Genomic DNA, 24,017 nt, shown 5'->3' on the forward strand with positions numbered 1-24,017 from the left:
GCATTTACATCCAACTCACTAATATATACCTAAAAATCACTACTATTACAGATAAACAGTTAAACCCTAACCCAACGAAAACCCAGTTGCTGTGAGATGTATGCATGAACAATCACCCTAAATAGTAAGATTTGTGCAATTTATATACTCATAATCATCAATAGAAACGGAAATAAATAACCCAAAACACCACAGACCACGTTGAGGTGTTAATTATCGCTCATTTGATTAATCTACCTAATCTGTTTTGTAGATAAGCAAAATTCAGCTAAATATGCCCAAATAATCAATGTACAAACAAAATGGAATGAATTTAAACAGTTGAATAAAAAAATAAGCTGACCTCAGCTTCTTCAACAGGCAGCACACCTACTGGATTTACTTCCCTTAAAGTCTTAAACCAATTGTTGTTCTAGAAATTGAGCAATGGCTTCGAAACAGAGCAAAATCATCTACTGCTTAAAAAAAGTGTTTAGAGGCTGAAATGGGTTCCTTGTACCTCAAATGTGAACGATTTTGGCACCAATCCGTCTTCACCACCTCGATTTTGTACCAATGAAGGTGTGGCCGTACTTCTTGGTCTCACACAAACTTAGTGAATGCAAGCACATTGATGTGAAATGATTTTGGCGCAAACATCGAGTTTAGTTGTTTGTCAATTTTAAAATTTTGATGTGTTATTTCAATTTTATCCTCGCTCGTTACAATTCATGGATAAGTGAATGGAAATGGGCGCCCGGTGTTTATAGGCAAAAGAATTTATATGAATAGAATTTACAGCGGGCTCTCGCAAACGGGGCAATTTCTTCTGGGCCTTTATCCCTTTTTAAGGCTCATTAGGCTCTCTCAGATCTGCCTAGTTGATGCAGTCTCTAAAAAAATTAGTAAACACAAACAAATATTAAAAAAAAAAAAAACTCCGTTTGCCCTTTCTAGATATTATTTCGGCGCTTGAGATACATATGATGATGTTACCGTTTGCCTCTGGGCTCGCTTCCAAGGTCAGGTATGTGAATTTTACTCTATTGGTATTCACATCTTTTGTTTATTTCATTGCAATTTCTTTCTGAGTTTTTTTTTTTTTTTTTTGTTTATTGATGTGAATGGTAGGTTGCCTAATAACTATAGATTGAGTTGGAGAAGAAGCTTTGGTGCTTATGATGTTAGCCAGAGGCCTATGGCGAGTGAATTGATTAGTGTTTCAACTCCGGTATTTTTTTTTTAAAATAATTTTATTAATTGTATGCACACTGCATGAGACTCGAACCACTGGGTCTTGGTAAGGCTGCCCACTAATTAGTGGAGCTAGGCCTTGGTCTCGTCTTGGGTAGTTATCTTAAAATTGTTGCCCTCTGTGAAATAAAAGTGAAAACTTTTAAAGCCTATCTGAATTGCTTTATTTGAAATTGATTCTTCCTATTGTCTTTTAAGTGATGTTTTAAGATTGTAGAAGTTCAATATCAATCTCTTCTCTTCGACGTCACCTGAGATCATAGATACTGCCAATGTTATTGCAAAACTGTAATTACTTTTTGGGGTGTAATTTTTAGTCCATCTGTTTCTGCTGGTTTCTGGCGTGGTAGGATCGCTATGTTACGGAAGAAACTTTTCTTCCTAGTGGTGGCAATGCTTGTTTTCTGGAGCAGGCTAAAAACTGGGCATGTAATCCTGATGAATATGGTGAGTGACTTGTATTTTGCAGATAAAACTTGATTTCTTTTAGCATTGTTACCATTTTTAACTCTATACAGTTTTTAAATGAACACAAGTATTTTGATAGGACCTCCTTTTAGATGGGAATGTTATTCGTGGAAGTTTGATAGATTTGTTTGCAGGCGGCAAATATCTACCAGGTGTGCGACAAGCTTTGTGTACTGGAGGATGCAAGGTATTAGAAGCAGGAGTGGATGCCATGGATTTAAAAAATGGGATTTATATTGCACTTGAGGCAATTGAGAAACACTTACAGCACAGGGCACAAACGCTCACCAGATCTGAAGAAGTTGCCCAGGTTTGCTTTATGAGTTTTACTTAAGTTAGGAGTTGGGAGGATTATATGGACAGAGGACATATGAGGTAATTTAATTTCTTGTTGGTGATTTTCTAATTTTATTTTTGTAAAGGTTGGAAGAACAGCAGCAAATGGGGACAGAGAGATCGGTGATCTCATTGCCAAGGCTATGGAGAAAGTTGGAAAAGATGGTGATTTTATCATCTCTGTGAGTTGCTTAAGGTTTTTTTTTTTTTAATTTTGGTAATCCTTTTCGCTTTATTTGCTTTGAATTATTTGCTTGTTGAACTTTTCTATTTTCATTCCTCTTGTTTTGAGTGTGATTTGGCATGGTTTCTACTTTCTGGGTCTCTGTTACAAAAATGCATTAGTCTAAGAGTAAACTTGTGTGGAACTAGCAAGCGAAAAAGAAAGTAAAGAAATTCACAGAGGGAGAGGAAATGTGACAAAACTGCAAAGAAAAATTATAACTAATTTCAACAATCACCAGATCATTTATGTCTGAATCTAAATTGAAAGATAACGTTTATATACAATGGTTGTTTTTTTGTTTTTTTTGTTTTTTTGAAAGGTATATACAATGGTTGTTAATCTAAACATAAAAGCGAAAATAAGCTTTAACTACTGTAGGGAAATTAAAACTGCAAAGAAGAAAACCCAAAGCCAACTTAAATAAGTAACTCAAAAGATAATTTTATGTGACATAGTTTTTTTTTTTTTTTTAATCTAGTCTTGAGTAATCTCACTTGCAACTATGGGATTGTTTATCCCATGAATTTGGGCTAAAATCTTATCCCTTAACAAATAGTCCAGAACCAATTAGCATTCCAACTGGGACTAGGACAGTAATCCAACAGATTAGGCCCCCTTTTGTCCTGCCTTCCAGACATACCCTTGAATCTAATCCAGGTAGAATAAGGGAAAATGAAATAACCTCATAAATTTAAAAATAAGTTTAAATCAATTAACATAGTAGATTTAAATATGAAAATGAAATAATTTAAGCATATTTATTTAATAGATTAAATTGATTTTTATTTTAAAATTTTGAATTGCTAATATTATTAAATACTAAACCTTTAATGATAATGGGTGAAATTATCCCAATTTAAAGTAAGTTATTTCTTTCCTTGCCAAACTAAACAATGAAATTCTAATCTATCATCCTTCCCTTTTCCTCTCCTTTCCTTTCTTTCCTTTGTTGTCCTCTCATTTCTTCCAACCAAACACCACCTTAGCTTCTAAAACCCCAGCTGGAAGTGTTTACCAAACACTTTAGAACAAAGTACCAAATTGAACCTCAATCTCTCTATAAGAAGAGTTGAGCAATGAGGGGTTTCCTGAAACAACCTTTGAGGCCTAAACAGATTACAAAGAGTTATACTCTGCAATTGAGGTTTATGCTTTATGCGGCAGAACTTAAAGGCCCTAACCATGTGAGTAATGAAGAAAAGTGTAGTTTGTACTTTCTGAGTTTTTCTTACAAAAAAATGCACTATTCTAAGAGTAAAGTTGTGTGGAACTAGTAAGCAAATAAGAAAGTAAAGAAATTTTGAAAGAAGGGATGAGGAAAAGAGAGGAGATTGAGGAAAAAAAATCATAAATTATTTGAACAATCGCCAAATCATTCATGTCTGAACTTAAGCTCAAAGATTTGGTCTATCTACATTGGCAGTAAATCTAAACATGAAAGGAAAAAGAAGTCTTAACCATACCAAGGGAACAAAAATCATGCTCTTTGAAGAAATTCAAAACCAACTTAAATAACCCAAAAAATAATTTTATGTGAAATAATTTTTTTATGGTTAAGTCTCAAGTAATCTCATGTGTAACCATATAATTGTTTATCCTATGAATTTGATTTAAAATCTTATCCTTGGACAAGTAGTCTAAAACCAATTAGCAATCCGAAAGCGGTACTCGTGCAGTAATGCTGCAAATTAGTCTAGTACCCTTGTTATCGTGGCTTCCAAACAGAGTTTTAAGTCCTAATCCAACTTGATCAAGGCAAAATAAATAACTTTTACTAGATAAATTGATCTTACATCAAAATAACTTCCATCCTTTTCTCTGAGCGGTAACTGTGGTCTCTTGGGTGAATCGGTAAAAAAGATGCAATTGCTAGTACTAGTACATCTGAGGCTTCTAAATGGCCAATTGTAAATAGCCCGGAGACTATGGAACAGAGGATTATCCCAGACCTACACCTTTCTTAATTTTCTCCCAACTATGTCCTTGAAGTCTTTGAAACCTTTATATTCATCGGCCGCAATTGATTCTATGAATGGTAAGAGTAAATGTATTAATGATGATTCTCAAATATTGTAGAGCAGAATGGGTTATGATGAGATAAGAATGCAATTGAAACAAAGACACAGGGAACAGGAATGGATTACTTACTTTTAATGATCAAATGAACCCTTTCATTCTGACATTCTGAATTCTTCAATTTGGAATGAATAAAACCTAAGATCAACCAGTCAACAATCAACTAGTTTATCATTTAGCTACTAAGGAACAATTGGAGATGGTATCTCATAGAGTTTAATTCCTGTTCTCAATCCATGACCGATATGAACTTGGAGTTTCCTTTGTAACTCCTGAAACTTCTTTATAGTTGCTTTGTTCCATGCCTTGTTTTATAGGGGACCTAGGGGTCCTCCTCAAAGAGACTTTATTTCAATTTGTTCCATACTTATTTCAATTCCATTCACTTCATATTCCTTTGGTGTAATTGACATAAGAATAAGAAATAGCGTTTCTAGTCTATCTGTTTCTATTTCTGTATATGGAAAGTTAAAAACCCATCATATAATAGAAATTGAAATAGAAAAGAAAAAAGTGCAGTTTGCGATGATTTTTCAATCTTTTATATTAGGTAATTTAGTATCCTTATACATGAAGGTAATCAATTCGTTCGTTGTGGTCAGATTCTGTTATGGATTTATAACCACATTCTCCACAAGGCCCTCCTCTCCCTTCTCCTATCTTTTATAAAGTTGTTCAAATATGAACAAAATTTAGAGTTCCAACTTCTTTTTAGGAAAAGCAATCACCATACTAGCAATGGGAAGGTCTTGCTTAATGCACCCCAAAGAAAGCTGATTAAGATGAGAGAGGGAGGTCACTTTTGACATTTATTACTTGGCAATATGGGCATTTGTGACTTATTCCAGAACCTGGGATCTTTTTTAATATTAGGACTTACTATAGAAGCCCATGGGCCTAACTCATACTAAAAAATGAGCTCAAGAGTTGAAGGTTGCCTCAAGCATATATTCTTAGTTCATGAACTGTTCTCAATGGATGCGGAATACTCTCCTTAACTCTTACCTCATTGAATTTTATTTATGCTTGTGCTTGAGCTGGTTGTGTTGGGGTTTGATAAGTGAAAAAGAATATTTGAACAGTTTCTTTACTTCTGTTTCTCATCCTCCTCCCTTTTGATCATGTTTTTCATTCATAATTATATCATCCCTTTTCTATAAATTTTAGGTAATTGTCTTCCTTACAATGTCTAACAATACTGTTATTATCTTCCTGAAATCTGTTACAGGATAAGAAAAAATTCAATAACGAATTAGAGTTTGTGAACAACATGAAGCTGAATTGGGGTTCTATGTCCCGTTACTTCCTCTATGAGGAGGACCAGACACTTGTAAGCATTAAAATATATCCTTACATCATCATTATTTTTATTTTGGTTATCTTTTTAATGGGATTCCATTACAAATATAATGATATACTTCGTGTTAATGCAAACTACTTGTTTTATTTTCCAGGATTTGAAAAATCCATTCATTTTAATCCATGAGAATAAAATTTTGGACAAGAATATTTTTGCGCAAGCAATTGGAGCGATTTCTTGTGTAAGAGGATTTTCTTCAGAAAATGGAAGTTTAAGCTTATTTATTAACAAATTTAATTGACATTTTTCTTCTTTCTCAGAATGAAGTCAAACGACCTTTATTGGTTGTTGCTAATGATGTTGAAGAGGAAGTGGCTGGATTTGTAGTTACAAATGAGACATTTTCAAAAACCAAGGTAATGAAAATTAGGGTTGCCTGGGTGGGTGCGGCCTACCTAGTCCAACCCAACCCATATTTTTTAGCAACAGAAATCTATCTAAACTAGTTAAAATCTTTCGGTTTCAATTATATAATTTATGCTTAGACCCCAAGAAATAAGCCCAAACATTATTTATTTTTCTTAAAGCGATCTAATTGATAACATATCAATTACATAGCTCAACTTAATGACAAGGAACAAAAATTTAAGACTAAGATAAAGATAAAAGAATGTGAGATGATTTCGGTTATGTCCTAGTTGGGGTAAGTATAGAATGAGATGACTATAGTCTAGAATACTGTTATATTGACATCTTGCATCTTTTTTTTTAATTTTTTAATTTTTAATTTTGGTTGGGTTATACAGGTTTTGGAAAACCAATCCAAGCTATTATAAATTTTGGGTTGAAGGAACTCAACCCAGCCAAGCCCTAAACAAATTAACAAAGCCTGAACTGTTTAGTTTGGCTAGGATTGCGAGCTACAGGTTTTCTTGCCGCTGAATGGAATTATGACTACTATTAGTTGGCAAAAAAGACTTACTAGAATTATCATACTGTTCACTTATTAGTTTAGATTTACAAAATGTTGTTTTATATTTCATTTAATATGTTGGATTTTTGAATTGGATGAAGCTTTGTTTTGTCAAACCTCCTGTATTTGAAGAAAGTTGGAAGGCAGTCTATGGAGAAAATTGCGAATTGGTTTATGAAGAAAATTGCAAAGCAATCATGCGGGACATTGCCATTCTCACAGGTGGTCGGGTAGGTTAATTTGGTAATTTCTTCTTCCAGTTTTGCCGCATGAGGTGATACCAAAACCATCAAGTTCCTGTCTTTTCATTATAGGTCGTAACTGCAGCATCTAATTCTCTGTACATTCCGCTAATGCTTGGTTCTTGCAAAAAGGTGAGATATTCAATTGCAGCGTAGATTTGCATCATTGTTTTACCACTCATTGCTAACATGAAGGGATGTTTGTATTCAAACAATTTATTTGATCTCTTCATTGTTTTAGGTTAAAGTGACAAATAATGAGATGATTATCCATGGTGGGTCTGGTAACCAAGTATACATTGAAGACAGATGTGAACAGGTTTTTCGCATCTCTTGGATTTGTCTTCCAGCAATTTGTTGGCTTTGATTGTGTTTATTAATTTTTCAATATATTCTTGTGACTGCTGTTGCAGTTGAGCGACGCAATTGAAATGAGCACTTCAGATTATGAAATTAAGTTATTAGAAGAGAGGCTTCAAATGCTTTCTTCAAGAGTTGCTATTCTCAAGGTTTGGTCATTAGGAATTGCACATTTACTTCAGCAATTGTTTAGTGGTGGCATGGATCACCCATTCTCTTCTTAAAAACATATTACAATGGGGTTGTTTTGATTTAAGGTTGGTGGAGCTACCACCGCAGAATCGCGCAAAAAGAGAAAAAGAGCTACTAATGCCCTAAATGCTGCGAAGGCTGCAATGGAGGAAGGAATCATACCTGGTAAGCCTTCTATCCTTAAAGAGCTTCATTTGGTCGAATCACATTACCTATATTTGCCTTAGACTACCACCTACTTATTGATGCAGTAAGGATTTTTTTTGTTTAATTTTTTTGGCATTTACTTATAAATGCAAAGCACATGGTAGCCAAATGTTTAAAAAGGAAACAAACTTTTCCTAGGGACAGCTGGAGCTTACAACAGTTGTCTCACTACAGTAATTATCAATTACTTTTCAGATTCTTGTTAAAAGTTTCAACCGTGACTTTGGGTGTTCTATGATCAAGTTTTCATTTGTTTCGAGTTTCATGTTATTGGTTGCAAGTTTTTCAAAAAGATTTCTTGTTCCCCATCCTATGTTTCAAGTGCTATGCAGAAGTTATTAAGAATTTCATCATGGGTTTTCAAGTTACTCTTGATTTCAAGTTGTGTGCTGCAAGTTTCTCATCAAAATTTTTAATATTTGTTGGTCAAGTCTCAAGTCCATTTTTTGTAGGGCTAATTTTTGACAGCACACAGATGTTTCGAAATATTACTCCATAAAAAGGAGTTCAAAGATTATTTATGTAAAATATTGTGAAGAAACCTCCCCAGTGAAAGGGAAGGGGGAGAAAAGTTGTAAGGATAAGAGACAGTAGAAGTTAGTAGGAAGTTTAGTGAGAGAGGAGAGAGGATATTCATTATTTAGTTATTTCAGTCTTTGATAACATTTAATCCTCACCTTGATTAATTATTTATCTGTGGGCTAAAGACTTGTGTAATTTTAAGGGGCTCCTCATCCTTCCCCAATTATATTAATGACATGTATTGGAGGTCAACAAATACTACTCTGCTCACATATTATTTGTTGACAGGACCTATCCCACCACCCAGTCTAACTGTTGGTTGGAATAGGTTATGTTAAGGAGTGAGCGGCCCTTAACATAGTAAAAAATAATGCAGTTCATTTATCAATTTTTTAAATAATAAAAAAATACTTTTTTTGACAACTATTGAGGTGAAAATAATAAGATGTATCTTAACCCAAAACCCTTTTTCCGTTTTCTTTCATTAAATAAAAATACTGAATTGTCATTTATTAATAAAATACTATAATGTCTGCTATATTTTTATAAGATCATTAACTTAAAATTGCAAGGATAAGATTGTCAAAACACATCATGGGAATGGTATCTCCCCTTTCTCACATGTTTTTAATGGTAAGTTAATTCAAATAATATTTGTGGTTAAATAAGTTTAACTGTTCAAATATTTTGTGATTTAATAGAGTTAACTGGACATGTTAGATGATTCTTTGACAAAATTTTATTGGCAAGTCTTTGTCACATATTAATGAATTCAAAAACTTATATTGGCTGAAAGTGTTTTTTGCCAAATCCTGGTGGGAAAAGTGTAATGGTCCAAAGAATTCCATGTGTTGCTTGACCCCTCAGAACTTGCTATGTTGCTGGAAACCAGTTGCCAGTTTTGACTTGTTTTATAACGTTGCAATTTTCTGGTTGTGAAGTTATACTGTTTAAACTGGCCAAGTCCTTTATATATAATACATTGATGTTTATTGCAGGTGGTGGGGTTGCACTTCTGCATGCTTCAGAGGAGCTAGAAAAACTGCCAGCTATGAACATCGGCGAAAAAATTGGTGTTAAGCTCTTACAGCATGCTGTTAAGGTTTTTTTTTCTTTCTATTTTTTAATTGTTTGTTTCTTCAGACATTAGCCGTGCATCAAAATCATTGTTTGTTTAAAACTTGATTGAGCCTTGTTATAATGTCCTCAAATTATAAACAAATAATGTGAGATTTTTTTTCGGATGCGTGACCCAAGACTGTTATTTTATATATGTAGAAACATATCATACTAATAATTTGAGCTTGCAGATGCCTTTGTACACAATTGCTTCCACTGCCGGCTTTCAAGTTTCAGTTGTCGAAAAGCTACTAGGGCAAGAGAATCCCGACCTTGAATATGATCCCCCGAGAGGTTCATTTCTCAAATAAAAGAATGTAAATTCATAATTATTATAATGGTAAATTGAATTAGATGACAGTGCTATCATTTTTGTTTGTACCAGATGAATATGTAGATGCAGTTAAGTCTGCAATCGTTGATCCACCGCTGAAACTAATAAGGAATGAATTAGATGATGCTGTCAGGTAACCTTTTAATTATTTTAGTGTATCATAGCTTTTTTAGTTCTCATATTAGGAAAATGCTAATTATTGCTTCTTATGTAGTTACTTTGTTAGTCGATGGTGTTCCACAGAAAAGCTGCAGCGACAGAAGGGAAGAGTCGATTGATTGTGAGGTTTTATAATAGACGTTCATCGTGGTTGATCGCAGTGTTTATGTTATGTATTTTAAATCTTTTGCAATGATAACGTGGTTACATTTATTCTTTTGGAAAATACTTGGTGTAGAGAAATATGAGAGAAATGAAGAAGAAAAGAGAAGAAAGAGAGTGAGTGGGTAGAGAGAGAGAAAACAAATTTCTCTCATCTTTCTTTACATTTAGTACTACTCTATTCTTTAATGCTCGAGGGTATGATACCTAAATAATTTCGAGGGTAGAGTCTATTTTGGTGGTCGATAAACCCTATATGCTCAATAATCATAATTAAAAATTGGACGAAGATATGAAAAACAACTACAAAGAGGAAGAGAGGAAAAGGGGAGAAAAAATGGATTTGGAACAAAAACAAACACTGTAGAGAGAGAAACGTGCTAATATTTTTATAATATGTATTTTTTTTCCTTACAGAAGAGTACAGATGTGCTTTGAAAGTATTTTAGCGGTTCACATATGGTTTGAATATAGGATGACTCATTTGCCCATTTTACTTGCTATTGAAATTTTAGTTATAAAATAAATAAATAATAAGACATTTTGAATTTGTTGACACTAAATCATATCTACTTATAAAAGATATGCCAAAGTTGTGAATTGGAAAACAAAAGATAAATATAAATAAATTTTTTTTTTAAAAAAAGAAATTTTACTATACATTTGAGGTTTCATGTCATAATATGATGTGAAACTATTAACTTGTTTTAATTGGACATGTGGCGATACATGTTTAAAAAAATTTAAAATAACAATTTTAAATCTCTCTCTTCTCATTATTCCTTTAATATTTTTGAGTATTTTGGGATTCAAGAAAAACAAGATACAAAAAATTAATTTTTCTCTCCCTCCCTTCGTTACTTCATTTCAATTTGAATTCTTTTCTCTGTGTTAAATTTTCATCCTTGTTTTGGTGGCTGCATTTTTTGCAACGTAGTGAAGAAGAATAAGATTTTTTATGATGAAGATCATATTGGCCCCCTTCGCACATAAAGACTAAAGGAAGAATGATTTTGGGTAGTGAAAAAGAAGAATTTTTTGCCCTTTTTCTTTTTAATGATAATGTAGAAGATGAGGCATATGTGGCTGCCATTGTTTAAATCTTATTTTATTTTTTTTATATAATGGCTGTCATAAATTTGATTTGTTTATTTTACTTTTTGGTTAGCCAATTATTTATTGGCATTAAGAAAGAATTTATTTTAATAAGCGTTTATAAATTAATTTGAGGAGATTTCTTTTCCAATTACTAGTGTGGCTTCTGAATTTTTTTTTTTTTTCAATGGCGAATTAGTACGATCTAAAGAACCTTTAACAGTTCAACTAAAGTTTGTAACATATTGGTAAATCTGTATTTGATTTGTTATATGTATCTCAGTACCATCAAGTCTTTATATTTTGTTAAGTAGTATAAAATTCAACCACTCAAAAGGATTTTAAAGAAATACACTATATGCAAAAATGAAACAACATAATCAGTGCAAAATAGGTCCATCAATTTTAAATAGTATAACAAAAAATTTTCTTTCAGTAAAAATGGAACTAATGTTTTAGGGTGCGTTTGGAATTGAGGTTAAGCAGTTGTAGCTTAAAAGCTACAGTACTAAAGTGTTTGGTAAACACTAGCTGCTGTAACTTTTAATTTATGTTGATATGATTTTTCACTTGTATAATGGAAAATCTATTATATCTTTAATAATTTCATCAAAATTATTATTTAAAATTTATATTTACTATATATTACTAATTTTTATTTAATACCTACAGCTTTTTTTTCACAGCACCTCAATCTCAAACGCACCATTAATCACACAAAACTGGTAGAAGAAAGATTAGATTACACTAATGTAAACAATAAAATGTTGAGTCAACGTTACATTCATATATGCAATTTTGGAGAAAGATTGAATCGAAAGCAAACTGAACAAGGCTAGTTAAACAGACCATTTTACGATGATATAACATCCTTCATAGAACTATGGTGGAGATAAGATATTGACAATGACAACGATGAAAAAAAAGATTCATCTTTTTTCTTTGGCGGGCAAGTTCTTCACCAGCAGATTTGGCCTTTGACTACCCTCCTTCGTGGCCAAACTTTGAACTCTGATGACTTGAGATAGCATTTTACTGAGAGTTCAAATCTTTTGATTCAAATACAAATGTTATATCGATTTAATATTGGCAACACAACGCAGCAATGAATGCAATCCGGTGAAAAAGACGAGTATTGAAACAATGGAGCACATTCTATTAATTTTAGCGAGAGAAAAATCATTATCCTAAAAAAATCTTATTCTTCTTCACCAGGTATCAAAAATGGCAGCCACAAAGCAAAGGTGAAGATTGGACAGAGAACAAGAACTGGAATTGAAGGCAATGAAGAGAGAGAATAAAATTAATATTTTGACCCTTAATTTTTTTCAAAATTTCAAAATATTCAAAACCTTCGGAAGGATAATGAGAAAATAGAAATTTAAAATTTTTGTTCTAAATTTTTTTCATGTATCACTACATGGGACTCGCCTATCGTGCAACAGTGGCACCATGCTACTGCTTTTGTCTTTTCTGTGTAAAATTTCATGAAGCCCTTTCACTTATTCTTATTTGAACTTTACTTCAAAAATATTAAGTTCATTTCTCCCAAACTCGTGAATCCTTCAACAGCCGATCAACGACAAATCGGCTCCTCCGGTGGTTGTGGTTGGTCAGAAAAGACAGAGGGAATTGTGGAGAACAAAACTCAAGTGGTGGCGTCACTGGAAACTGGAGAAACAACGGCGAATTGAAGCGGGAATTTTGTGATTTTTCACGGCTTCGATCGGCAGCTTTCCGAATGCTTTACGGCGACAAGGATGACATGGAGATGACCGGTGTCGCACGAGCTTCCGATCGGTACCAACCTTGGCCGGTGGAGTTGCCGGAAACGGAAACAAAATTCGGGTCGGGTTCGCGGGTCGGGTTGACCCGGTTATTTTTGTGATAAGGATGGCGTGGAGATGACCGGCGTCGCACGATCTTCCGATCGGTACCAACCTTGGCCGGTAGCGTGGACGGAAATGGAAACGAAATTCGGGTCGGGTTCGCCGGTATTTGTGATAAAGAGAGGGGTATTGTGATAAAGGTGTAATATAAAAAAAATGTATAAATAACAAATAGTATAGGGTGCTAATTATAATGTTTATATGAATGCAATAGAAATTAATTTAATATTTATGAAGAAAAGTTTAAATAAAAATGAATGAAAGGGATTCAATGAAAATTTACAACACAGCTGACACAAAAGACAAAACCAGTGGTACGGGTACCACGGTGGTACCGTAGTTGGATCCCACTACATGTCCAATTATAATTAATTAATAGTTCCTCATCGACATAAAGCTTCAGATATATGGTAGAATTTCTCAAAAAATAGACAGATTTGGTTTGTGGCAAAATAACAAATGACATAATTTGTCAAAACTAATGGGCGTGAATAAAGACAATATGAAATTTTAAATTATCATGGGGATGTTTAGAAAAGAGGCTTCCAATGTGTGATAGATGGCTATAGCTTCACTCCTATTTTTATGCACATCCGAAAATCCGAAAAACAACCCCATTCATAAGTTCATTATTCCACTTTATTTTTCTTTACACGCAACACCCAATAATAATATTCACCTTTCTTCTGCTTCACCTTGTTCATAAATTAAACGTTAAAAAAAAAAAATACAGGATTTCACAATGTTACTTCCCCAATAGGTTAAATCATACAAAAGCAAAAGCCAATACGACAGAAAAAGACCACAAATCTGAGCACGTTGCAGCATTGGTAGAAAAATAAGATTCACCGACTTATGCTGGACACAATAAAGCAACACATAACTTAGCTCAATGGTTTATAGGATTACAATGTCCTGTTGTCCACTTGTTGGGATACAATTTTAACTCCTCCCGGTGATAATGGCAAGCCCAACATCCACTACCAACGCGACTACGAAAGAAGAATAAATATTATTAGAAAATTAGCAATAAGATATTACGCATCCACAAACTTATGTTAGGGATGAGATAGAACAAAATAACTAAGATTTATAAGGATGTCTAAGCAGCTCGCTTGCTCACCTTGCTATGTGGTACAATTCATATATTAAGGTTTCAACCGGATCGCAAATTCCAGACTTCATAACATCTACATATTCACCTGGTACAAACAAAGATGAAAGCATTGTTATTTAAGTTCACCACTATTACCATGAAATTGACTTGACTTTTCTTTTAAACTGCCTTAACCTGAAAAACAAACATTTAATGGGATCATATCCAAGGTCAAAATTGTCTTGCTCCAATAGTTTTTTGACAACAAATGAACCATCAAATCCAGCACTGGAAGCAATTGTGAACACGGGCACCTATATATACCCAAACTATTGGAATTTAATACAAGGGCATAGCTTTTTTTTTTTGACAACATTAAATTACTCAAGTTCACATTATTAGTGAGAATATTCAATAATGAAATTATCATGATAGAAAATACCAATAATATTATAATCAGTATAGTAATATTAGAAATATTACTAGCATATTATAATCGGTATAGTAATAGCGCTTACCAAGCAGGCAGTATTATATACAATCACAACCAACTACCAAAAATTCATTGCATTCATTCCAATAAGCATGGATAAGGTTCATGCCTAGCAACTTGGATAAGGCATCTGGTAATAACCTCTCACATTATTTCACTTATAATTTGAGACCATTAGCAAAAACATAATTTCCAACAATGATGATGATATCAAGCAGCTAGTACAAAGGTTTTTCATGCCATTGATAACTTTCCCATAAAATTGTCTTCAGTTCCTTTTTTTCAAACTGCTAGTACACTTCTTTTTACTCTGTTAAATATGCTATTAATCACTATTCTAAAAAGCTTAAAACAAATTAAACAAAATCAAACAGCAATTTTTATGCACAGTTCATCCAAAGAAATAAACAGTTACAGAGTTGCAGTAGGGGGTGAAAAAAACCTTAAGAGCATGCTGGAAGAGCTTGATGGAAATATTAGCACCGACGTTTGCAGATTGCAATTTGTCTAGCTCCTTTGAGACATGTAAAAGTGCTATCCCAGCACCTGCAAATACATAAAAATACAAAAATATGATTAATCAACCAAACAAAATGGAGATGGACCACACAATTATTTGGGAAAAAAATAATAATAAAAGAGTCTAACCAGGTCCAATTTTTTGATCCATTGTGCGCTTGACAGCTTCCAGGGTTAAACGAGCTCCATTAAGCTTATCAGGCAATTTACAAGGACCAACCTAACATTCAAACAACATCATGAAAATATGTTTCTAAAATGAGCATCAAGAACTATATTGATAAGTTAACAGAATAAACACTTGAAAAGTGATGTAAAATATATACCCAAACCAAAAAACCTTGAAAACAGCAGCAGTGTTAGAAAGATAGTGGAGCCTCTGTTTTAATAACTTTACTTCATAACCTGAAGTGCTCAATTCAATAGCAGACCTCAACTGCAATAACAATCACAAGATGTAGAACTATTAATAAATATGGAAAGCCCGATAAAGTGGTGAAAAGATGTCGACAAGCCATGAAAAACCTGTGAATGTCTTTCTTCAATAGCTGACTGGCTACCAGCCCCACCAAGGATAACCATCTCGTCATCTGATATAACAACCTATAATGACAGAGAGGGCTAAAATATATGGTTTGGAAAACACCTACGCATGATGTGACCAAGGGCAATGACTGCCTGACTGGTGTGGGGGAAAAAAAATTGCAGATCTAAACATCTCACCTCTTTGCATGAGCCAAGCATTAGTGGCATAAAACTAACATTGGTTGCTCCATTTCAAACCTAAAAATGTAAACGGAAGGAACATACAGATTTGTTTATTAAGTCACAATGCAAAACGAGGAAGGAAAATTACCAAATCAACCTACCTGACCGCCTGTGAGTATGGCAAGGTCATGCATGATGACCTTCGTTCTTTCTTGTTCGCAGTCTTCATGAGCTTTGACAATACAAACCTTCACCCAAATCAAAATCCACCAAAATTGAATATATTAAACAACATTTGGTAAAACTAAACTAATAATTTGACAACTAAAAACTCATTATCCTTTTACTACTCCAACCGAAATAACAAATGACTATAGCTGGTGTTGAAGGGTAAAATTTTTACAAGTAAACTATCAAAGTAACACTTTACTACTTTTAACTATGTAAAAGTATGAAACTGTTAATGGACTTTTAAAATACCACTATTGCCCTTAATGACTAAATCAATCTATATAAAGAGAAAGTTGGTAGATAATTATTTAAAATGACAGTTTTGCCCTTCAAATTTACAGTATGTTACAATTTTGGGTCGGCGTTAATGCAAAGACAAATTTGCCCATATGAAAGCATTATTTGAATAATGACAGTCACAGAAAAGTAGCAAAATGTTACTTTTACAGAGTTGACATACGAAAATGTAACACTTGTGACAGTTAAAGTAATTCCTCATTAGTTAGCTAAAATCTTCAAAGTACTAGAAAATTCTTAGGCCATACCATGAAAATTCTTCTCCTGTCTATCTCGGATATCTTTATTTGGCCAAAAACTTAGTTTACCTTGTTTTGGAGACGAGTCTTGCCCAGAATAAGAGAACCTATCAGTTTATCTTCAACGTCCTCAGCAAAAATCAATAAAGGTCTCTAAAGACAGAGAGAGAAAGAAAAAAATCAATTAAACTGGATAATAAATAAACTCAAACTTTCATTTCCTGTATACAAATCCTCTTACAGAATCAGCCTGTGCAATTGCTTGCTCAACAATATTCTTGCTCAAAATCATGTTCTCATGGATTAAAAGGAAAGGATTTTCCAAAACCTGGCAAAAAAGAAACCAATGGTTGGCACCACTACTGCATAGCATTGTATCCTTGATGTAATACAAATGCAAACCCAAATAATAATAACCAGTGAACAAGAAGTTAAAAAAAAAAAATATTAGAGGAAAAGAAAGAAAGCAATGTGATTCATGTCTATTGGAATGCTTACACAATCTTCAGCCTTCTGATTGGTGAAGTAAGAGGACACAGGACGCCATTTTAGTTTCATAAAATTAAAAAACTCTACTTCACTTTTTGATTTTCCATTATCCTGTTTCAGTTAAAGAGGGAGAGAAAAACCTAGTATTGTTAGTGTTAGGAGAACTCATTGACCTAAGAGAGCAACATAAGAATTATAGACAAGTTCCAACAGTAAAATACTGGAATGACTTAAAATTTTATGAGAAAGGAAAAGGAATATATATCATTATAAATAAAGAACAAGATGCTTGGGTAGATGCATGAGAAGCAAAAGTACATATTAATAAACCCATGCACCCGTACACCTGCAGCACAAACACCAATAAAACTTCAACGGATGTTCTCATTAGTGCCCCTAAGCTACATCTCAGTACTAAAGATACCTCCCAGGTTTGGAAATCTGAATTAAACATGTAATAGAACGGTAAAACACAATCTTAAAAAAATTGTAAAATAGAAATAAAAATAAATAGCTAAATAAATTCCTATTTACTTTAGTTTGTGTTTCTTATTTTTATCATCTTAATTTCGTTCTCTCCATTTTATTACACTACACCCTTTCTCCAAAATTCATTCAATTCTATCAAAATTAAAACTGGAAAGACGGAAGTGCATGAAAATTTTACAATAATACTGAATAAAGAGTGAAAGGCAGTGTAAAAGCTACACCAAGCAAAATCAATCTCAAATATAGAAATCAAAAGGAAAAATCCAACAAGCAAATACTTTACATCAGATGAATATGTACTGACCATAACAGAACAAGTTGAACAAACAATGATAGAAAAAGTTGAGCAAACAACTCACCCTGATGATATAATGACCATGTTCTCCAACTCTCTGACAAGCCATGGCAGCAAGCTCACCAATTTTTTTGTTCCCATTTGCTGCTGCGGTTCCAACCGTTATGGAATGTTAAATTAAATCAACTCACAATCCATTGTCCATATAATCATCCTAACTCCTAAACCAAGCAAAACTCAAAAAGTGAACCTGGGAAATTTCTTCAAATGTGCTGGCCCGTGCTCTGCAGCGTAAGATTTCAGCAACTGCATCAACAGCCAAATGAAGACCCACATCTATATCCTTGGGATCCAATTTAGCTTTCACTGCTAAGAGTAATCTATAAGCTACAGCTGAACTCATGACACCCCAATATTTAAATCCTCCAATAAAAGGTCATCTCAAACTTCAGATGAGTAACCATGCGTGCCCATTTGTAAGAGACTCTTCATAGTTGTCCGCTAAAATAAAATAAGGAAGTTTTTTTTTTTTGGGGCAAAATAATAGCCACTACTCACCATGTTCATCTGGATTGCATAAAGGGTTTAGAGCTTGCTTCACAAACCTTGCACCACTAGCCAGAAAACTTTCTTTAATAACATTGAGATCCTACCAACCATGTCCAATAATATATTAGACAACCGCATAAAAACAAACCTACTAAGGTTGATAGAATTGAACAAACTCAAAACAATGCATGTACCAAAAACGAAACCCCAAGGCATAGCCAATATCTATGATCTCAAGCAAATCCACTCCAATTATTAAATTTATATATGTGACTTAGAAGAGAAGTGCTATACAGAATGCAGAGAGAATGTTAAACAGGCACTAAAACTTCATCAAAAGACAATAATAGGAATCAACTCCAAATATGCCTTCAAAATTTTCTACTTCGGATAAGCTTTAAACTTCTTCAATTTCAATTATTTCACAAAACGCAACAGCTAAATAAATAAATAATTTTTTATAATTGTTAAAAGGACTCACCTTATTAGTTATCAATTCACTCAACATGGGCCTCTGGATAACATCATCAGCACCATAGTTATTATCTTTGCCAGCATGAGCATAGTTTCTTCTCCAACTTAATCTGTTGTTATTAGGCAACCTACCATTCACATGAATAAACAGCCCGAAATTTTGAAAAAAAAAAATTAACAGAAAGAAAATGTCAATAAATAAAGATCGATGTGATTCTCAGAAGAAACTATCAATCGAGTAAAAATTCACAAAGCCTAAGCGCATACCTGACGTTGGAAGCGATCCTAGAAGCTAACCGTAACATAACTACGTGGATGTCAAAGAGAATAAAAGAGTTGAGTTTGCTGAATTTTTTTTTCTCTTACGTATTAATTTATTTTTGACGATAGATGAATAGAGATTATAAACTGAGAATCTACTACATAGATCTGAAAGAAGGAAGTTTTACTGACTTATTAGTTCTTAGACCTTTCTGTACTTTCACCGTCACGTGGTCTCTGAAGCAAGATTATTTCAGTATTTTATATTATTTTCCTATTTTACAATTACATATTTGCACCCTCAAACGCCTCAACCCTAAGGCTGCCTTTTTTTTTTTTTAATTTAAATAGATTTAAATTTAACTGAAATCTAAATAGTTTTAAATAAAAATATGTTACATTTTTTTTAAACATCTAAAGAGAAAAATTTAAAACCTAATAGTTTGATATAAATATCTTTTTAAATAATACATATATTTTTTCTTCACAATTTATAATTTTCACAAGTTGGTTAGTTTGGTAAATTAAAAAAATACTATTATTATTGATCTTAATTTAATTTTTTAATGAAATATGTAATTATAACATCAAATTTTATTATAAAATCAACACTATTATTTTATTTTTGATTTATCACAATTGACATAATTTGATTTGCTCAATATTTCAATTTAGTTAATGTTATCATGTAAATAAAAATTTAAAGCAATTAAAAAAATAACTTCAAGAATAACACAAAAATATAAGGATTATACATAATATTGGAAATATATGAATTGTTAAGGGTATTTTTAAAATTTAAAATTAAAATTTTCCATTTATATTTAAGACTTCAGATAAAAGTATAATTTTTTTTATTTTTTCTATTCAAATAAAATTATTTGATAATAAGTGATCAGTTAAAAAAAAACCTAAAATAAACAATTGTTTGAAAAAATGTTAAATTCAGACTTCATACTAAGAAACAAATAGCACATAACTCTTCCCTTAGTTCCCTCCCATGAGAGCTCAGACTCATACAAGTTAAAATGTTTATAGTCCTCAGATCTAAGGCTTTATATAATGGTTTGTCTTATCAATAAACTAATATTAAACTAAATAATTATAGCTAGTTTAAGAGAAATGGTGTGTAAAACTAGTCCCTAAATCGGAACATCAATTCATAATAGGTATTAAATGGATATTTAAAAATAAAGTGGATAAATATGATGTAGTTGTAAAGAATAAAAGTAGATCAATTCATTTTGAAAACAAATCAGCACACATCTCATCGCTGGAAGCTTACAAAGCTTGCTCAAGTACCTTGCCACGTCGTTGAAGTGATCCTCATACCCGGGTGGCTCTGACTCATGAGGAATCACTTTTTTTTTGACAACCCATTCCCGAACCATTCCTTCACTCTGAACTCTAGGCTTCTTTTTATCATGGCTAGACTCCACTGCACCGTCCTTCTTTGGTTTAGGGTAATATAAGTGTTTCCCCTTCTCAAGCGGGGGAAGTGAAATACCCAACACCACACAAATCGGATCTGCTTTTTCAAGAATCTCTCTGATTCTAAGGAAATGATGAGAATCCATAGGAACATCAGCCAAAGGTTGAACCGATTCTTCTAAAGCTTTACGCTCAACCTCATGATCGTTCACGCTCTCTTCCATTTTATCAGTTCTCAATAACACCCCTCCAACCCCACCATCAGCAGTAGTACCTAAAAGAAAAATCATGTATCAAACTTGTATCAAAACAATAAATGTTAGTGAATAAAATTTGCATGACTGAGGATATTAATTTGTTTAATGGATAATATCAACTAAATTCTAACATTACCTATATCAATAGACACCATAGGTGCTGCCATCTCTTTCATCAGACTCTCAAGAAGTTTCTTGGAAATGAAGGCAGTCTGTCCTCGAACAAAGACCACGCCGTTAATCTTGGCATGATTTCTCATACAGTCAACCAAGCTGCATAGATTAAAAAAAAGTTCAAGCCAACAAAATATAACCTTTATACACAAAACACTTAAATCTCATAACCTTTATAAAGAAAACAACTAAAGCTTACCTTTTCACCCTTGAATCTTTTATGTTGACTAGTGTCCTATTAAAATAGGTAGTCTTGCAGTTTACAATTTCCGACCATTCTTTATATAAGTGAGACTCCTTAAGTGGGTTTTGCGGTTTTTTTTCATACTGTCTTTTGTATGTGAGCCAACTAAGGGACAACTGAATATTAGAAATAATTTATTAGAAAACAATCATAAACTAATATAATTTAAAAAAAAAATTACACACCTTATCTGTTATGAGAGGAGGCTGCCATGTTGATCGAAATAAACTCTTTGATTTTGAAATAAGCACCTTCGCTATGATCCTCATCTTAATGAGTGTACCTAAAAGTATGATTCTCCAAAATATAAGTTCAGAATTCAACCACATACATTTGTTTAAACCAACCAGAGAAAATTACACCCATAAGAAAATTATCTTGTACTAGTTTTAAAAAAAAAATGTCCATGCACTTCTCCCATGCAAAACAATACAAATTCATGCAAAGGAGTGAGGACCCATCTTTTTCGTTGCATTATTATAATAAAAAGTCAACATGTTGGACTAAAATACTCAAACCCCTTTTAGGTCCACAACATAAAGCACCATAAAGCACTTGACCCCACATTTTTGAAACTTTGGAAAGAAACAACAACCATTTTAATTACTACCCACTCATTCAACACAATCAAATAAGGAAGAATTCAACTTTACCCAAAAACTATATAAGGAGGTTCCCTTCAAATCTGGCACTTCAAAATTTCATAGTGAACTTAGAGCATGGACGGTCTCTTTCCGACTTTTCTTTCTGTATTTCCTGAAACGTACTTTCCCAATATTTAGATATTTAGATTTTCGTTGTAATAAATTATTATTATCATTTGCTTTGGGCTTTGACTTTGTATGGCCTTGTAGACAATTAGTTGTCTTTTATTTAAATAGCTATGATTAAATTACATATGTGTTAATCTTACTTGAGATTAAAAACTGTTGAAAATGTGGAATCATAAAAAATATCTTTAATAGATTTCTCTTAACAAAATACTTTCATGACCAACCCCATAGTCGAACTCCCTTGATGCATAATTCACCAATGGTGCAAAGACTCATGAGGCAAAATTGTATGCGTAACACATTATATTCCCTTAGTTTTGAGGAATGTTTCAAGATTGAGGTACCACGAATACATCTATAAACTACACAATTTTGCAGTTAAAGTGATAGTCAAAGACAAAAAATGGCAGTGCAACCGAAGTTCAAAACTACTATACTAATTAAAACAATGGGGTTACAGTAATTGAGCATAACAGAACATAACTAAGTTAAAACAATTAAAACAAATAATTCAGAGACAATAGCACATCTATTAATCTCAAAACTATTCATTAACGCAAGTAGAAAATGAACGAAAGCATGATGAAAGAGACTGAGACTAACCTTCTTGTCCTTGATCTCATTTGACTGAATCCATGTCTTGATCTGGTCTTGGTACCTCTGCAGCTTTTTGATCTCTTCCTTCAAGTCAGCCTCAAACTTCTCCTCTTGGTTTGCATTGTCTTCATCATTACTTAAAGCAGAAAAACCCAAATCGTAAGTAGATACAAATTGAGAAAAATAAATAAATTAATTAAATATATGATGCAATCAATTACTAAGATCCTAAAGTTGCCAAAAAGGGAACATTAAAAGAAAAATAAAAAGAGAAGAACCTAACTCTATGAAACCACAAAACCTAAGTCACACTCAACAGGAAAGTTCAAAAAATGTAGAGCAACAAATTCTTATAATTCCCCCAAAAAGACAATTAATAGGACAAGGCAAAGAAATGTAAAGAACGCAATTCAACTAGCCTAAAATGCTCAGGTTATGAAGTCAAGTTAACACAAGCGTGTACAATTTATGAACACGGAATTAGTAAAGAAAAGAGAGAAACTGCAACCATCATACAGGTACCTCTTAGTGTAAAGCTTAGTTTGTAGTCAAATGATTACAGTCAAATTAATCACCTTAAATAAATACACAACTTTTCTTCTTCTTTTTTTTTCCTTAACTTTTTACACATCAATAAGCAATGCAATACATTCACATTGTTGAAATTAAACATAAAAGCATGTACGGACAATTGATTTAGTATTCAAAAAATTGTACGGCCTTTATACATGCCTGCGTATTAATACCTATAAGTGCGCGTATAACAAACGTACGAAATACGTTGTTCCAGATACTATCGAAGACGTCGATGCCTTCTTGCACTTTCTTGAAGAGTCGATCAATCTCGCCTTGTAGTTTTGGGAGTTTAGAGTGGCGCTCATTTAGATTCAATCGTATAACAGTCAAAATCCGAACTTTTGGGGGGATTTGTTAGCATTCAAAATTAAAAAATGGCTTAGAGTTTCAAATTAATAATGCAGGTCGATTTTGAGTGTTTAAGTGCTCTGGTCAATGGTGGTCAATCTCCCAATGGCGGGTTTACTTCTTTTTTATTTTTTTTAATTTTTTGATGAGGTAGCGGGTTTACTTCTAGGATTGGAATGGGAAGAGGAAATGGTGAGACAACATGGTAACACTACAATAAAAGGTTGTGCATGTCCCTAGGCTAGGTCCGGGCTTGGCTAATCCCGGTTTTGCTTAAGCGTACTCCAATCATTTTGCAAGGCCAAGCCTTTTAAACAAAACAAAACAAAATAAAATAAAATGCATAAATTTAAAATATAGATTTGTTAGTATTCAAAATGGAAAAAAGGCTTAGAGCTTCGAATTAATAATGCAGGTCGATTTTGAGTGTTTGAGTGCTCCGGTCAATGGTGGTCAATCCCCCAGTGGCGGGTTTACTTCTTTTTTTTTTTAAATTTTTTGAAGAGGTGGCGGGTTTACTTCTAGGATGGGAATGGGAAGAGGAAATGGTGAGACAACATGGTAACACTACAATAAAAGGTGGT

General features: G+C 33.1%; 1 protein-coding gene and 1 pseudogene across 1 annotated transcript; one reads left to right on the forward strand and one right to left on the reverse strand.

The window, feature by feature from the left end:
* The first annotated feature begins 341 nt into the window (after nucleotides 1–341).
* On the forward strand, nucleotides 342–10,241 carry LOC18046240 (chaperonin CPN60-2, mitochondrial). Its single transcript, XM_024189813.1, has 17 exons — nucleotides 342–1,006; nucleotides 1,111–1,210; nucleotides 1,584–1,680; nucleotides 1,836–2,011; nucleotides 2,124–2,219; nucleotides 5,568–5,669; nucleotides 5,794–5,880; nucleotides 5,960–6,055; nucleotides 6,714–6,842; nucleotides 6,927–6,986; nucleotides 7,096–7,173; nucleotides 7,268–7,363; nucleotides 7,472–7,571; nucleotides 9,134–9,237; nucleotides 9,446–9,548; nucleotides 9,640–9,721; nucleotides 9,803–10,241. The coding sequence occupies exons 1-17, from the start codon at nucleotides 963–965 to the stop codon at nucleotides 9,864–9,866; spliced, it is 1,614 nt and encodes a 537-aa protein (XP_024045581.1). The 5' UTR covers nucleotides 342–962; the 3' UTR covers nucleotides 9,867–10,241.
* Nucleotides 10,242–13,493: 3,252 nt separating this feature from the next.
* Nucleotides 13,494–19,251, reverse strand: LOC18046241 (annotated as a pseudogene).
* Between the last annotated feature and the right edge of the window lie 4,766 nt (nucleotides 19,252–24,017).

This window comes from Citrus clementina, unplaced genomic scaffold (genome assembly GCF_000493195.1).
Source record: "Citrus clementina cultivar Clemenules unplaced genomic scaffold, Citrus_clementina_v1.0 scaffold_3, whole genome shotgun sequence".
In the NCBI taxonomy this organism is placed as follows: domain Eukaryota; kingdom Viridiplantae; phylum Streptophyta; class Magnoliopsida; order Sapindales; family Rutaceae; genus Citrus; species Citrus x clementina.

Excerpts from the sequence above, each read along its gene's own strand:
- LOC18046240 (XM_024189813.1), top strand. The coding sequence starts at position 963 with ATGATGATGTTACCGTTTGCCTCTGGGCTCGCTTCCAAGGTCAG. Across the intron at positions 7,174-7,267 it reads TTGAAGACAGATGTGAACAG|TTGAGCGACGCAATTGAAAT; the intron begins GTTTTTCGCATC and ends CTGCTGTTGCAG. Across the intron at positions 7,364-7,471 it reads CAAGAGTTGCTATTCTCAAG|GTTGGTGGAGCTACCACCGC; the intron begins GTTTGGTCATTA and ends TTTTGATTTAAG.